We start from the raw sequence: 17,017 nt of genomic DNA on the forward strand, positions 1-17,017 counted from the left end.
CTGGTACATTAGCTGGAGGACAGAAGACACAAACTACCTAGATGACACAAATATTCTTTGACTGATATGATTTCAGGGGGACGGTGTCTGGTACTCCAACGTATGAGGGCATTTATACATGGGACACATAGAGCCCTGTGGTTAAGAGCATGGAATCTGGAGTCAGACTATGTAATTCTGCTTACTCACTAAATACTTCTCAATGCCTCAATTCTTTCACTGGTTAAAAATGGGGGTAAGGCAAAGCAGCTTCTCATACATATGTTAAAAGGACAAATAACATAAGTGAAGTGCTTAGAATAGAGGTCTGGTACACAGTCAACACTATAAGCTTTTGTGAAATGATATCGCTGTCTAGCAATATACTCTGTGACCTAATGGGTCCCTCAATTAGAGGGTTGACTTCCATGTGAGGCAGAGGAAAAGAAAACAGTAAATACAAGTTCCTGGAAGAAATCTGCAATGTCTAAAAAAGTACACTTATAAGCCTCATGATTAGGAAGAAATGAAATCATTTTCATAAAACGATTTAGAAGCAACTCATCTTAGGTCCTTATTATAGATATGACCTATTTAAAAGACAGGTTATCTTTTAAGGTCTCATGGAATACGAACGAAGTAAGAAAGTTCTTCCTTACATATCAAAAGGGATTTAGATCACTCTTACCAATAAAATATAAGCAATAAGAAGCATAAAGATTGTACGAATCCAATTTAAAACCTCATTGGTAAACAGACATTAATAAACTGGCTAAGGAAAGCCTACTCAACACGTGTGAAAAGCGGAAAAAATTTTTTAAATAAATATATAAAAGCCTACAACTTCTGTATTGTGACAATTTTAATAATTTTTTCCAATAAGGCAAATAAAACTGACAAGCAAGACCGCTTTTCTCTCCACTCCTGAGGCAGATAAGAAATGAGTGTTTAATCAGTCATGGTTTTTAACTAGACTATAAATTCTAGGAGCCATAATAACTCTGTCTTGTTCCCCTTCACACTGTATACTTACTGGCATTCCTGCATAAACACTGAAATAAGTTTTTTCAAAAAAAGATATTAGAAAGTGAATACTGAAAATTAAAGCGTTACAGAAGTACACATCCAGAGGAACTATATAAATGGCCTTCAAACTCCAAGTATGAACAAAAGCCAATCTAGTAAAGCATTTAATAAAATGGTTAACATTTGGGATAAGGCATTCAATAATGGTTCATTGTGAAGTATTCACATACTCAAAATAAAGAACTCTGGAGCTAAAAAGTCGTATTCAAATAGTTTAGTTCTTTAATTTATGTGCACATATTTTTGTTTAGACAGTTCTTAATCCTGAATATTTAATTTTAATTGAAGTCTTCAGTATTGTATTTTTCTTTAATTAACCAAGTGTTGATGATATTGAAATGTCTACCTCAGGCACTATACCTGGTCTGTATGGTTTCCTTTTTCTCTTTTTGACACCATCTGTTCCTTCCACTCCCTTAGTTTCATCATCCACAGCTTCCCGCTCAGGACTAGATTCTGATTTTCCATCACAATCCATAAGTTCTCCTTCTGGAAAAAAGTAAATATATACACAAAACTGGAAAACCCTATCAAATATATAATCCCTACATAATGGGGAATAAAAAGTAGGGTTGTTGCTGAACCATTTTAATTGTACATCCCTGTTGGTAGGGAAAGTATGAAAGGAGATAGAAGCAGCCCCAAATGGTTGTAGAAATTGTGCTGCTTAGTGCAGTGTTCCCATGAAATAAAACATAATCAGAGAAGGGGAACACAGAACTCAGAGTTCTGTTAAGTGCAATCCATTTGCACTTAACAAATTCACTTGCTTTTAATTATGTCTTCAGGTCCAGGTCTCTAGACTAGAACTCTCTTCTGAGCTTCAACCACAGCTATAATTGAATATTACCTAGTTACTGAAAACTGTATATCCAAAATGAACTATTAATTTAAAATAAACTTTCTCCTTTTTCCCATGTTACCTATCATCATTAAAAGGCATGGAAATGTAACCTGGAGAAGACAGAGGCCTGGAAGACCACCTTAATCATTCCTAATCTCTTTCCTCCTACAACCAAGACTCCTCAATACCTCTGAAATGCATTTTATCACTCTCTACTACCATCTTAGTCCAACCTCAGATGACTCACTATTAATACAATATGCTCCTATCTAGTTCCCCACCTCAAAGCTTACCTCTCTCCAATCAATTCTTTAAATTACTGCATAAATGATCTTTCTATAAATATGTATCAATTTTCTGCTTAAAATCCTTTCATGTCTTCCCAATGCCCTCAAAATAAACTTCAAATTGCAAGGTCCATTACAACAGTCTCTTGTAAACTTTCCAGCTTCATCTCACTCCCACCAGTGAACTACACTCAGTTCTTTGAATGTATCAAGCTCTTTCTTCCACTATCTTCCCCAGTTTCTGCCTTCTACCTAACTTATCTTTCAGGATTTATTCTAAACTTCACTGTATTAAAGAATTCCTGATATTTAGATAAGATTATGTCAAACAGCTTTATGCTCGTATGTATGAATGTCATGGTTCATTTTTATTGGTTCTTGAAAATCTGTGTCCCTGCTAGATTATATTCTCCATGAGAACAGGTACACAGATTTTCTTAGTAACAGATGTATTGTTAGTAGGATACCTAATACATGTTCAATAAATACTTCACTGAATGAGGTAAATGGAATGCTTAGAGAATGCTATTTTAGAGAATGCTATTTTAACACTGTGGTAATCAAACTTTTCCAAGTTATATATGCTTTACATTGTATTACAGGAAAAAGACATGTTTATCAAATACATTTTAAAATCAAGTTGTTAACTCCTTCAATATTCTCAGTATTAGAGATAACGTATTTCTGTAATGGCATGAACAGGGTATTTGTCTTTTCTTTTTTATTATATTTGGTCTATATTTGAGGCCAATTCCATAACAGTCTGATAATGGCTATGGACTTATGACTAAACCATGAAAAGAAAAGTTTATAGACCAGGCATGGTGGCTCATGCCCATAATCCCAGCACTTTGGGAGGTCAAAGCAGGTGGATCACTTGAGGTCAGAAGTTCCGTACCAGCTTGACCAACATAGTGAGTCTCTACTAAAAATACAAAATTATCTGGGCGTGGTGGTACACGCCTAAAATCCCAGCTATTCAGGAGGCTGAGGCAGGAGAATTGCTTGAACCCGGGAGGCGGAGGTTTCAGTGAACCGAGATCGTGCCATTGCACTCCAGCCTGAGCAACAAGAGTGAAATTTCATCTCTCAAAAAAAAAAAAAAAAAAAAAAAAAAGCCGGGCGCGGTGGCTCATGCCTGTAATCCCAGCACTTTGGGAGGCCAAGGTGGGCGGATCATGAGGTCAGATGGAGACCATCCTGGCTAACGTGGTGAAACCCCGTCTCTACTAAAAATACAAAAAATTAGCCAGGTGAGGTGGCTGGTGCCTGTAGTCCCAGCCACGTGGGAGGCTGAGGCAGGAGCATGGCGTGAACCCGGGAGGCAGAGCTTACAGTGAGCCGAGTTGGCACCATTGCACTCCAGCCTGGGTGACAGCGAGACTCTGTCTCAAAAAAAAAAAAAAAAAATAAGAAAGAAAGAAAAGAAAAGAAAAAAGAAAATTACTGAAAAAAACAAACACCAAAGATGACAATACCAATTGTTTACCTTCAAATAAACCCACCTAAAAGTTAATGACAGGGAATTTTGGTTTAAGGTGGCAGACTAAATTCATACATTAAAATCATTCTCCTGAAACCCTACTAAAAACACACTGAAATAATCTATTTTTAAAAGATAAAATCAAGCTGTGGCATGGTGGCATGCCTGTAATCCCAGCTATTTGGGAGGCTGAGGTTGGAGAAGAGAATTGCTTGAGCCCAGAAGGTTGAGGCTACAGTGAGTTATGATCACACTACTGCATTCCAGCCTGGACAACAGAGAAAGACCCAATCTCCTTAAAAAAAAAAAAACAAAAAGACAATAGGAAAGGAGAAAAACAACTTAACAAAGGCAAATTCTCAGTTGAGAGCAGAAAGAACTGAAAAAAAGAATCCAGTTTATAACAATCCTCAGAAGGCTGAGAAACTAGGAAAACTGGCCACCTTTGGAAATAAGTGGGAGAAAACTGAAGCAACAAGAGATTTAATTATCTGCAGAAGTTATACTCCCTACACCTGCTTCCTAGGTTTACACACTGAGAAGCTGCTACTCTCATTTGTGGGATGCAGGATTCCTGGGTGACCTTAAATGGAACAATGGGATGAAGATCGAAAATAGGACCAAGAAAATATGGGCATACTAAGTGTGGACAACCCCATTCTGCTCCCGTTGCCGGACCCCACATTTCCCCACTGAATTCTCAGAAAGCTAGCAGCCAGATCTCTGGCCTCCAAGTATGAGGTTTGAAAAGACTGTTGTGGGGAACCTGATCAGTTCAAGAAGAACATCTAAAGATACTGAAACCAGAGGGTTCACCAAATGGTCAGCACAAATCACCCCACTAAACTTACAAATCGACAAGCACCACCACATACTCAAAGCTTTCTAATCAACTACTTAATTCCTTTTTTAAAAATAAAAATACTATCTATCCAGTCTCCATCTTTAGTTCTTCACTTTTAATCATGCATGTACCATAAAGATTATCTGACAATGGTCTATAACAAGCTTGTCCAACCTGCAGCCAAGATGCTTTAAATGCAGCCCAACACAAATTCATAAACTTTCATAAAACATTATGAGACTTTTTATGAGGTTTTTTTGTTTTTTTTTTTCTAAAAGCTCATCAGCTATCATTAGTGTATTTTACGTGTGGCCCAAGACAATGCTTCTTCCAATGTGGGCCATGGAAGCCAGAAGATCTGCAACACCCTTGATCTGTAACATAAAAGACAGAGACCTGAGAACATAAAAGACAATTTGGAATTAACAGACTAAGTAGGAAGTAAAGAAAATCTTCAAAAAGATTAAAATCCTCTGAGGGATAATATAAGATACCCTTGAGACAAGAATAGGATGCTACAAAAGAAACATTCAAAGGGAGGAAAGAAAGCTCTTGAAATAACTGAAATAAAAACAAAACTCAGTAGAGGAAGATAAAATAAGGACATGAATTGGAAAGAAGCAGAGAAAAACTGAGTATGTTTCACATCTGAAAAGCAGAATTCTGGAAAAAGAGAGGGAATTGTTATCAATAATATAGTTCAAGAACATTTCCTACCACTGAAGGATATAAGACAGCAGACTGAAAGAGACCACTCAGTGCCTAACAAAACAGATTTTAAATGTCAAAAATAGACAAAAACAGACGTTATCCTCATGAAATTTTAGAACACTGAGGACAAAGAATTTCCCAAAATCTTAAGAGCTTCCAAGAAAACGCAGGTCACATAGAAAAAACCGAGTTCTTCATATACTAGAAACTAAAAGACGGTGGATCAATTGACTAAAAATGATAAATGAAAATGTATTTCCAACCTGGAAAAGATGAGTCAGGTAGGAAGGTAAAATAAAGACATTTTCAGAAGTATATAATGCTCAAAACTTACCTTCCACACATTCTCTGTCAGGGAGCTACGGAAGATACGTTCCACCCAAATTGAGGGAAGAAATAAAGGGAAATTCATGAAATTGCAGAAAACACATGTAACACAGGAGAAAACAGAAGATGATCTCCAGAATGATAAAGAGGAAATCCCCAAATTAATCATATGTAATGGTTTGTGGCCAAGGATAGCACTGGATCTAGTACAAAGACCACCTTTCACCTGAAACAATGCACACAAGGACAGTAAAAACCAAGAGAGCACTTTTATTGATGAGGTTCATAGTGACACCAGTAAGCATACATGTTGAGACGAATGGCATAAAGTAGCACATACAGTGCCCTAACACAAGTGGTATCACTGTAGCTAAAGTCTCTTCTAACCAACATCTTCACAAGGGCCTTCTGATTCCCACAGGCTGAAATAAAGAAAAAGACCGTTATTGGCCAGGCACGGAGGCTCATGCCTGTAATCCCAGCACTTTGGGAGGCTGAGGTGGGTGGATCACGAGGTCAGGAGATAGACACCATCCTGGCTAACACGGTGAAAACCCATCTCTACTAAAAATACAAAAAATTAGCCAGGCGTGGTGGCGGGTGCCTGTAGTCCCAGCTACTCCAGAGGCTGAGGCAAGAGAATGGCATGAACTTGGGAGGCAGAGCTTGCAGTGAGCCGAGATTGCGCCACTACACTCCAGCCTGGGCGACAAAGCAAGACTCCGTCAAAAGAAACGAAGAAAAGAGAAGAGAAGAGATGAGACGAGGACAGAAAGAAAGACAGAAAGAAAAGAAAAGAAAAGAGAAAAAGACCGTTATCACCCAAATATGAGAAATTCTCCCATATATACATACTTGTATCTAGATGACTAATCTCTGGAAAGTTATAAGAAAACACTGGTTCTTTCCAAGGAAGGGATGGCCAAAAGGTAGGCTAACTTAACATTGTTCACTCTTTTTAAGACCTTTGTATTTCTTGTATCATGCACAGGTATTGCCTATTCAAAAACAAACCTACAACAGGGAAAGACTGAAAGCTTTTCTTCAATATCTGCTACAAGACAAGGATGCCTACTCTTAACACTTATATTCAACATAGTCCTAGCCAGAGCAATCACATAAGAAAAGGAAATAAAAGGCATCAGCAGAAAAAAGGGGGTAAAATTATCCCTGTGTGCAGATGACATGATCTTGTATGTAGAAACCCCTAAAAATTCCACAGTTACTAGAATAAATGAATTCAGTCAAGTAGCAGGATACAAAATCAATATACAAAAATCAGATGTATTTCTTTATACAAATAATGATCTGAAAAAAATCAAGAAAACATTTCCACTTAAAATAACATCAAAAAAATAAAACACTGAGGAACAAACTTAATGAAGGAAGTGAAAGCTTTATATACTAAACACTATAAAATACAGACAAAGTAAACTGAAGACACACAGCCGGGCATGGTGGCTCACGCCTGTAATCCCAGCACTTTGGGAGGCCAAGGCGGGTAGATCACCTGAAGTCAGGAGTTCAAGACCAGCCTGGCCAACATGGCGAAACCCTGTCTCTACTAAAAATACAAAAACTGGCCAGGCGGGCGTGGTGGCAGGCACCTGTAATCCCAGCTACTTGGGGGGCTGAGGCAGCAGAATTGCTTGAACCCAGGAGGAGGTGGAGGTTGCAGTGAGCTGAGATCACACCACTGCACTTCTGCCTGGGCAACAGAGTGTGACTCTGTCTCAAAAAACAGAAAAAAACTAAAGACACAAATAAATATAACGATATCCCCAAGTTTGTGGATTGGAAGAATATTGTTAAAATGTCCATACTATCCAAAGTGATCTACAGATTCAATGCAATCCCTATCAAATTTCCAAAGGCATTTTTCACAAAAATAGAAAACACAATTCTAAAATTTGTATTAAATCATAAAAGACGCTGAATAGCCAAAAGAATCTTGAGAAAGAAAAACGAAGTAGGAGGTATCACACTACCTGATTTCAACTTATATTACAAAGTGATAGTTATCAAAACAGTATGGTACTGGCATAAAAACGGACACATGGATCAATAGAACTGAATACAGAGCCCAAAAATAAACCCAAACATATATTATGAGCTAATTTTTGACAAGTCCAACAAGATACAATAGGGAAAAGATGGTGTCTTCAATAAGTGGTGGTAAGAAAACTAGATATCTATATGCAAAAGAATGAAACTGGACCTGATGCCTATCTTACACATCATACATAAAAAGCAACTCAAAATAGATTAAATACCTAACACCTGAAACCATAAACCTCCTTGAAGGAAATTTAGGAGAAAAATTTCTTAATATCCTCCTTGACAATGATTTTTTGGATATCCCATCAAAAGCTCAGGTAGCAAAAGCAAAAATAAGCAAGTGGGACTACATCAAGCAAATAAGCTTCTGCATAGCAGTAAAAAAAAAAACAAAACAGGGGTAAAAAGGTAGGACAGGGATTAGGGGAGAATATTGGCAAACCACACATCTGATAAGGGGTTAAAATCCAAAACATATAAGGAACTCACACAACTCAGTAGCAAAAAAAAAAAAAAAAAAAAAAAAAAAACCCAAATAACTGGATTTTAAAATAGGCAAGGACCTGAATAGCCATTTTTCCAAAGTCACACTAATGGTCAAATGGTATATGAAAAGATGCTCAACATCATAATCATGAGTAAAATGAAAATTAAAACCACAATAGATATCATCTCGTGTCTCTTATAATGACTATTATCAAAAAGGCAAAGACATAAGTGTTGGTGAGGATGTGTAGAAAACGAAACCTTTGTACATGGTTGATAGGAATGTAAATTAGTATAGCCATTATTGAAAACAGTATAGAGTTTCCTTAAAAAAAATACAACTACCATAAGATCCAACAATGCCTCTGTTGGGCATATATTCAAAGGTAATAAAATCAGCATCTGAGAGAGACATCTGCACTCCCACGTTCATGGCGGCATTACTTCCAATAGCCAAGATATGGAAACAAACTAAGAGTCCTGATGGACAATTTACTTACCCATTCAAGGACAGATGAATGGATAAAGAAATTGTGACGTTTGCATATACATATATTAAGTCCTCCCTTAATGTCATCAATAGGTTCTTGGGAACTGAGACGTTAAGCTAAATGAACATACAGCAGGTCCTCAAGTAACACTGTTTCCTTCAATCTAATTTTGGCATAATGCAAAATGAAAAAAAAAATCAGTTTTGTCATACTTTTTTTCCCCTCTTAACCACAGTTTCTAAGAACTTACTGATGACAATGAGGACTTTATACGATGGAATAGTTAGCTTTAAGAAAGGAGATACTGCCATTTGTGACAACATGGATGAACCGGGAGGAAAGTATACTAAATAAAGTAAGCCAGACACAGAAAAATACTGTATGATCTCACTTAATAAGCAGAATGGGAGGCAGCGGGGTGAGAAGCTGAACGTATAGAGAGTAGAATGGTGGTTTTCAAGGGTCTGGAGGTAGAGGATGGGTGGGATGGGCAGAAGTAGGTCGGAGGGTACAAATCTGCAGTTAGGTAAGATGAATAATTCTAGAGATCAAATTAATACACAGCATGAGAACCATAGTTAATAATATTGTGTACAGAAAATTTGCTGAAAGAGATTTTAGGTGTACACACACAGAAACTATGGAAGGTGAAGGATACAGACATTTGTTTGACCATAGTAATCATTTCACTATGTATACAAAGCATGTTGTATACCTCAGATATGTATAATAAAAAAAATGAAAAAAACCCAAAAAACTGTATCCTACCTTCCAAAAACAGTTTCAAATGCATTATGTCTTTGGATTTAGCAAGGAATTCACCTTTGCAGGCCCACTTACATACAACATTATAAATATACCAGGTGATTCATTGTACTATTCACAGTAAAAGATTGAAAGAAAGCCGGGCACGGTGGCTCACGCCTGTAATCCCAGCACTTTGGGAGGCCGAAGCAGGCAGATCACGAGGTCAGGAGATCGAGACCATCCTGACTAACATGGTGAAACCCCGTCTCTACTAAAAGTACAAAAAAATTTGGCGGGCATGGTGGCGGGCGCCTGTAGTCCCAGCTACTCAGGAGGCTGAGGCAGGAGAATGGCGTGAACCCAGGAGGCAGAGCTTGCAGTGAGCGAAGATCGTGCCACTGCACTCCAGCCTGGGTGACAGAGCAAGACTCTGTCTCAAAAAAAAAAAAAAAAAAAAAGATTAAAAGACACCCAAAGGTCTATCAACAGGGGAAAGAACAGGTAAATTAAACTGCTTATATATCCATACAAAGGAATATTTGCAGCCATAAAAAAATGAAGGACAGTAAAAAGTAGTAAGACAAAAAGAATAAAATATATATACACACACACACACAAAATATATATATATATACACACACATTTCCTTGTACATGCATAAAACACATCTGGAAGGTTACACGAGAAACCTCTGAGGTTTCTGGAGATGTAAACTGGGGGCATGAAGGCATGGGAAAGGGAGAGACTTCACTGTTTACCTTTTTATTATTTTCCAATTTTAAATCATTTGAATGTATAACTTGTCTAAAAATCAAATTTTAAAAGTTGAGGGAATTAACATTACAGAAAGTAACAAACCTCAAGGAAGCAGCCACCTTCACCAGATGGACAGTCTACCTCACTCTTCCCACGCTCCAGTAGTTACTGAATGCCACTCTCCTCCCTCCATTCAGTCTGCCCCACCTGCTGGCCTTCTAGAGCCTCAGTGCAGTCCTATTCCCACACCTCCAAACACATCCATACACTGTGATGGTCGATCTGGGACCACCAGTTGAGAGGAAATGTGTTGTGTTTCCACTCTTGAGACAAACAGAGTGTTATTTTATTGAGGTTTGGGATTTTTTTCTTGCATTAACAGGGTTTCTAGATCCCAGTAGGTGAATGAGAAAGAAGTATGCTTTTATTGCATAAGGAATTTGTTTCTGATACACCAAAGTGATGATGTATGACTTTTCTTAAAGAAGTGGTTATTAGAAGAGTTAAAAATCAATAGAAACAAAAAGTCATAGGTATTGTTCCAATACTCCAGGAACATCACAATTTGGATTCTGTAGATGTGTGTAATATAATGTGTAATATTACATTCTGACAACCTCAAGTTGAAAACTGCACAGCTGAAGATCACTTATAGTCAGTAACACTTTTCAAACTTTAATTTTAAATTCATCAAGTCTCTCCCTAATATATCATACTTTTTAATAAAGGAAACTGTCAGATACGCTATAATACAGAGGAAAACGTTTATATACTCTTTCATTATAATTTTTCCACAACTTCCAAAATGAAGAAAAAGACATGGAAACATTAAGCTCAGAGAATAATTGTGGCAGACAATTCCCTCCTCCTGAAAGTTCAATTACCCCAACACAGGCATAATTTCTTACTAACTCAAAAGGAACTGAATTCACATATAAAGACAAACGTGGGATTCTGTTGAATTCTGTTGGACAGAGAACACAATTGCTCAAGCACTGGTTGGGCACTTGTATTCTAATAGCTCACAGTTACTGAGCACTCCATGTCTGGGAAGAGCCAGTGCTGGGTGCCTGGCATGCATCCTTGCACCTCATCAGCACAACTATCCTATGGGCTCATCCTGGTTAACCTATTTTATAAATGAGAACACTAGCATCAGAGAAGTTAAAAAATTTGCCTAAAAACATCCAGAGTAGGTTTCATCGTTGCCCACTACTTTATAATGCTTTCCCAAGGGTACTGAGACGTTATCAAAACATGTTAGTGAAACAGTCTAAAACATCACAAATTTTAGGTTAATAAAAAATACCCAGAAAAGGGCAGCGTTATTAGAAATCTCAGCATAACGTAATAATAAGAACTTATGATGATTGTATTCTTTTCCTATTTTTTCTCCCATACAGGCATATGAAATACCATAAAACTTATTTTAGGGGTGTGTGTGTACATGTAGTTTCAGGATAATATAGTAATCTAAAACATTTTTAATATGGCAAAGTGTGGCAATACTAAATTTTTAAAAATGATTTTTATTTAGCAAACAGAAAGCAAAAATGTTGTCCAAGTAACATGCATTTATTTTATCCCTAGGAATGCACCTTTCCTTCTGCAAAGGATGTGAGATCCTGGCATGTAAATGAACATGAGGGACTAGTCATGAAAATACTGTATATTCAATTCCTTAAATTCTAAAATTGTCTTAGCATTTAACATCCAACACACTAAACAATCTTTTTTCATATTCAATAAAAATAAGGACAAATTCAGTAAACTCAGATGGGCTATTTTATCACGTAAATTTTAAAAAAGCAAGGGCAATTTTTCAACTGATTTTCTTTTACCGATACGAGTCAATGAGAAAATATGAAATTGAAACATATCACCATTTCTCAGTGTTTACAAGTGTTAAGTCACAAGGAAAACCTTCCAAGGTCTTCTGTGTTGTTTTAAAAAGGTATTATAATCACATAATTTGGGAAACAATGTGTACTATTATCAAGAAACCTTTCATATTTTGTGAAATGGAGCACTTCCCAAATTTAAGAGACTATGGAAACCTTTTTCAGACATTTTTTAACATCCTCAGAAATGGAAATTCTTGTTAATGCTGATCTGATCAATTCCTCCAAGTATATGGACTACTTCTTTGCAAACTCCAAGCCCCCAAATCAAATCACCTGTTCAACTGTATCTGAAAATCAGTTACATACAAGCATCAGAAAGTGTTTCTCCCAGCAACATAGACCCAAAACACACTAAAAAACAAAAATTATCAAGAACATACAAAAGACATATCTTTTCATGTATTTATTTATTTTTTGAGATGGAGCCTCACTCTGTCACCAGGCTGGAGTGCAGTGGCTTGATCTTGGCTCACTGCAACCTCTGCCTCCTGGGTTCAAGCAATCGTCTGCCTCTGCCTCCCAAATAGCTGGGATTACAGGTGCTTGACACCACGCCCAGCTAATTTTTGTATTTTTAGTAAAGACAAGGTTTCACCATGTTGGCCAGGATGGTCTTGATCTCCTGACCTCAGGTGATCCACCCGCCTTGGCCTCCCAAAGTGCTGGGATTACAGGCATGAGCCACCGAGCCTGGCCACAAAAGACATACCTTTTCAAAGCCACAATTACCTCTCACCTGGACCATTGTTTCTCACTGATCTACCTGTCATAACTCTTGCACCTAATCATCTACTTATATCATAGGAGAGTGTTCCTCTTAAAATATAAATAAGATCATGGTGTTCTTCTTTTCAGGAACATTCAATGGCCTCCTATTCCATTGCTATTAAGCACAAACTACTGACACATCACCTTATGGTTGTGTGAGATATACTGAGCCGTCCTTCTTGTCCTCACATCTCTAATCTTCTCACCTTCTGACTGTCCCCTCTGCTCACTCTGTTGGTCTCCACAACACTCTTCAAACATGCTCAGCACACTATCACCCAGAGCCTTTACACTGGCTTCCTCACTATCTGGGATGCTCTTCTCTCAGGTAATCAAGTGGCTCACTCACTCACCTCTTTAAAATCTGTGCTCAAATACTGCTTTCTCTTCATATGGACCCTAAACACCTGTCTGTACTTCCAATTCCTTTTTTTTCTTTTTTTTGGAGACGGAGTCTTGCTCTGTTACCCACGCTGGAGTGCAGTGGTGCAATCTCGGCTCACTGTAACCTCCACCTCCCAGGTTCAAGCAATTCTCCTGCCTTGGCCTCCCAAGTAGCTGTGATTACAGGTGCATGCCACTGAGCCTGGCTAATTTTTGTATTTTTAGCAGAGAACGGGTTTCACCATGTTGGCCAGTCTGGTCTCGAACTCCTGACCTCAAGTGATCTACCTACCTTGGCCTCCCAAAGTGCTGAGATTACAGGCATAAGCCACTGTGCCTGGCCAGGCAATTCCTCTTTATCAAACTTAATTTTTACCATGGGACTTGCCAAACACATTATAATTAACTGATTTTTTTTAAGAGTTGAGTTACCTAAAATTAAAATATAAACTCTATGCAGAGAATTCTACCTGTTTTGTACACTGATATGATTTCCAACATCTGACATTCAGTAGGTATTCAATAAATTCTATTGTCTCAAAGCCGGCTGCAGTGGCACATGTCTGTAGTACCTGCTACTTGAGAGGCTGAGGCAGGAGGATCACTTGAGCCCAGGAGTTGGAAACCAGCCTGGGCAATGTAACAAGACACTGCCCCTTAAAAAAAAAAAAAAAACTATGAAATAAAATGTAATGGAACAGAAATAATTATCGCTTCAATTCTGAATCAGTTGAAAATAAATAACCACCCCAAAAATGAGGAAACCTACAGTAATCCTCTTTAATTCATATTGGATTTTAGGTTACTATTAAAACATTTTGCTATCTCAAGAATTCAGCAGGCTGAGCAGAGCAGATAGCTTGAGCCCAGGAGTTCAAGACCAGTCTTGGCAAAATGGCAAAACCCCATCTCTACAAAGAAATACAAAAATTAGCCAGGCGTGGTGGCCCGCATCCAAGGTCCCAGCTACTCAGGAGGCTGAGGTAGGAGGGTCGCATGAACCCAGTAGGCAGAGGTTGTAGTAAGCCAAGATCATGCCACTGCACTCTAACCTGGGCAACAGAGCAAGACCCTGTCTCCCAACCAAAAAAAAAAAAAAAAAAAAAAAGAATTCAGCTAGAAAAACCTTATATTTACTTTGATTAAGAAAATGTTTATAAACCAATACTTTATGACGCACACTGGTGAATATGAAGTTATACCTGAAGTAATATTAAATGACAGCTTTTCCATTTCTAGAACGTATGCATCAACTACCTTCACTTAAACATGGTATAATCCAAGCTCACAGTATCTGAGAAGGTTTGTGTCGTTATCTAGCAAACTAAAGTCAAGCCCTCTGTATTTCCCCACCTGTGATCTTCAAAGATATGGTGCTCCTTGGGATTTCTGTAAGGTAGGTCTGTTCTAAAACGTGTGAAAGGAAGAGAACCTGAAAAGGCAAGGTCTAAGAAGATCACTCATTTGGAGATGGCAAGGGTCACATCGGGGTTATCTAAGTCAGTGTGATTTACCCTTTGGTAAATCATACACATATTTCAAAAGTTACTTTATATGCTGTAATTCTTGCACACATATTTCATGGAAAATAAATTAGTATTACCTCGACTATCATCCATATCACCATCCCTTGAATGTTCTGATTGGATGTCTGGAGGGGTCTGAAGGATGGCCACGCTATTCTGATTTATAATCTTCAATTTCAGTTTTGGTTTTGACAGTTTTCTTCTTGGAACTGCAACTGTGAGGCTCTGTAACTGAGTCATCCCTGATTCAGTCAAACACACACCATCCTGGGTATAAGTCTTGGGTGGGTCTAAAATTACAAAATCCCAAGAATACAAATCTAAACTTTCATTTTAAATTTGACTGATTACTGATTACTGATACCCATGTCAAGGGAATGTGACTGTAGTTCCAGAAAGCAATTACGTATCTATGAAATGCATGAATAATTAACTTCATGAAACCCAATAAAAACTAGGAAAAATAGGTCAAACTTCCTTGGATTATAGGCAGAAATGTTACATGTTTTTAAAAAATGGTCTTCCTGGGCCGGGTGCGGGGACTCATGCCTGTAATCCCAGCACTCTGGGAGGCCGAGGCGGCAGGCAGATCACGAGGTCAGGAGATCGAGACCATCCTGGCTAACACAGTGAAACCCTGTCTCTTCTAAAAATACAAAAAGTTAGCCGGGCGTGGTGGCGGGCACCTGTAATCCCAGCTATGCGGGAGGCTGAGGCAGGAGAATCGCTTGAACCCGGGAGGTGGAGGTTGCAGTGAGCCGAGATCGTGCCACTGCACTCCAGCCTGGGTGACAGGGCGAGACTCCGTCTCAAAAAAGTCTTCCTGGCATTTCTATTTTCATGTCCCAATAAAAAGAGTTAGAAGCACTGCAAAGAAATGCAATGCTCAGCTAATCCACTATGAGCTTTTTCCTGGAAAAGATCAAAAGGCAGGGATCTATTTACACAAGAAAAGAGAGAATACTCCAGAAGCTCATCTGGAAAAATCAGAGTATCAACATAATTACTAATAAGGAGAAGTAATAAATAAGTACAAATCCTGCAGATTTAATTTTAAATGTACAAAACTGTTGTTCCTTAGAACAATTCCTGTACTATCTAAATGTTTTTGTATCAGGTACTATTAAATACAAGTATTCAAAAGAATGACTGTTTAATAAGAATGTCATATTAATCACCATACTAGGCTTATTAATTATTTTAAAAAATTAACAGATTGAATTAATTCTAAAAGAAATCTGCTTGCTAACTAGGCCGTATTTTCTGCTAACTGATAATTAAGCACAGTAATGTATCAATGAAACCAAAGTAAGTATGGCATTAATGGTTATTCTAAGAGCTGTTATTTTTGTTGCCAACTTGCTGAAATTTATAGGAATACTGCCCCAGTAAAGCTGGATGACATTTTATATATCATTGTGGAAATGATTACCAACATTATGGAATTTGGATAGAACACCCATATGATTGAAGCAGATTTTACAAGTGGTAAGCCAATTATGTAAAAATTAAGCAAAGTAAATTAATTAAATTAAGTAAAGCATTTCAAATTTTACCTAGCTCTTTTACTTTTGTGACAATTTGTGCTACAAGTGAAGATCCACAGCAGTCTGAGGAAGGCACTGAAATGAAAAAAAAATACAGGTAATTCTTTTCAGAAAAGGTAAAGTGTATTTACATACTTATATATGATTAAATTTTCTGTTTCTATACTCATTTTATTAAAATAAATGTTTGAACACTAAAGTTAAAAGCACTTTTTAAAGCAACAACAAAACAAGAAGTGATGAAGGAAATACTCAAGTCATGGAGGAAAACCTGGCTAAGAAAGAATCAACACATTGGATTTTGACATATTGTCAATAACTACAAGATCATGTTCCTTGGAGGCAAAATTATAGTTTACATCTAAAGTATGTGCTTTTTATTGTTTCATGTAAATTGTTTTATAACAAGTTGTGATAAGTCATGTATAACCAACAATAATATTTTTCATAAAATACTTGTCAAAGTAAGTTTCACAAAGATAAAATAGAGTAGAGCTAAGCTAATTCATTGGTTATGGACAGTAAGGTGCAAATGAGTGGTACAAGAGTGCAGACTCACAGTTTAAATTATTCTCTTACCATTAGACGCAGGCATATAGGGTCTGCACATGTTACAATCAAAACCAGTGTCTGCTACATTTTCCACTTCTTCCTCAGTATTTAAGTTCTGACGAACTGCATGCATCCATCTAAAAAGACCATATTTGTACATTTTTTTTAAAAAAATGGAATATACTGAGAACTGCTACCTTTTAAACCTGTAACACTGAGTCTTCAAACTTAAAAGCC

At 37.5% G+C, this 17,017-nt stretch overlaps 1 protein-coding gene across 1 annotated transcript; it reads right to left on the reverse strand.

The window, feature by feature from the left end:
• Window positions 1-1,335: 1,335 nt before the first annotated feature.
• Window positions 1,336-16,913, reverse strand: LOC129524662 (histone-lysine N-methyltransferase 2C-like). Its single transcript, XM_055350939.2, has 4 exons — window positions 16,808-16,913; window positions 16,238-16,303; window positions 14,759-14,971; window positions 1,336-1,554 (listed from the first exon to the last, which is right to left on the reverse strand). The coding sequence occupies exons 1-4, from the start codon at window positions 16,911-16,913 to the stop codon at window positions 1,379-1,381; spliced, it is 561 nt and encodes a 186-aa protein (XP_055206914.1). The 3' UTR covers window positions 1,336-1,378.
• Window positions 16,914-17,017: the final 104 nt, after the last annotated feature.

Source organism: Gorilla gorilla, chromosome 13 (assembly GCF_029281585.2).
Source record: "Gorilla gorilla gorilla isolate KB3781 chromosome 13, NHGRI_mGorGor1-v2.1_pri, whole genome shotgun sequence".
NCBI lineage: Eukaryota > Metazoa > Chordata > Mammalia > Primates > Hominidae > Gorilla > Gorilla gorilla.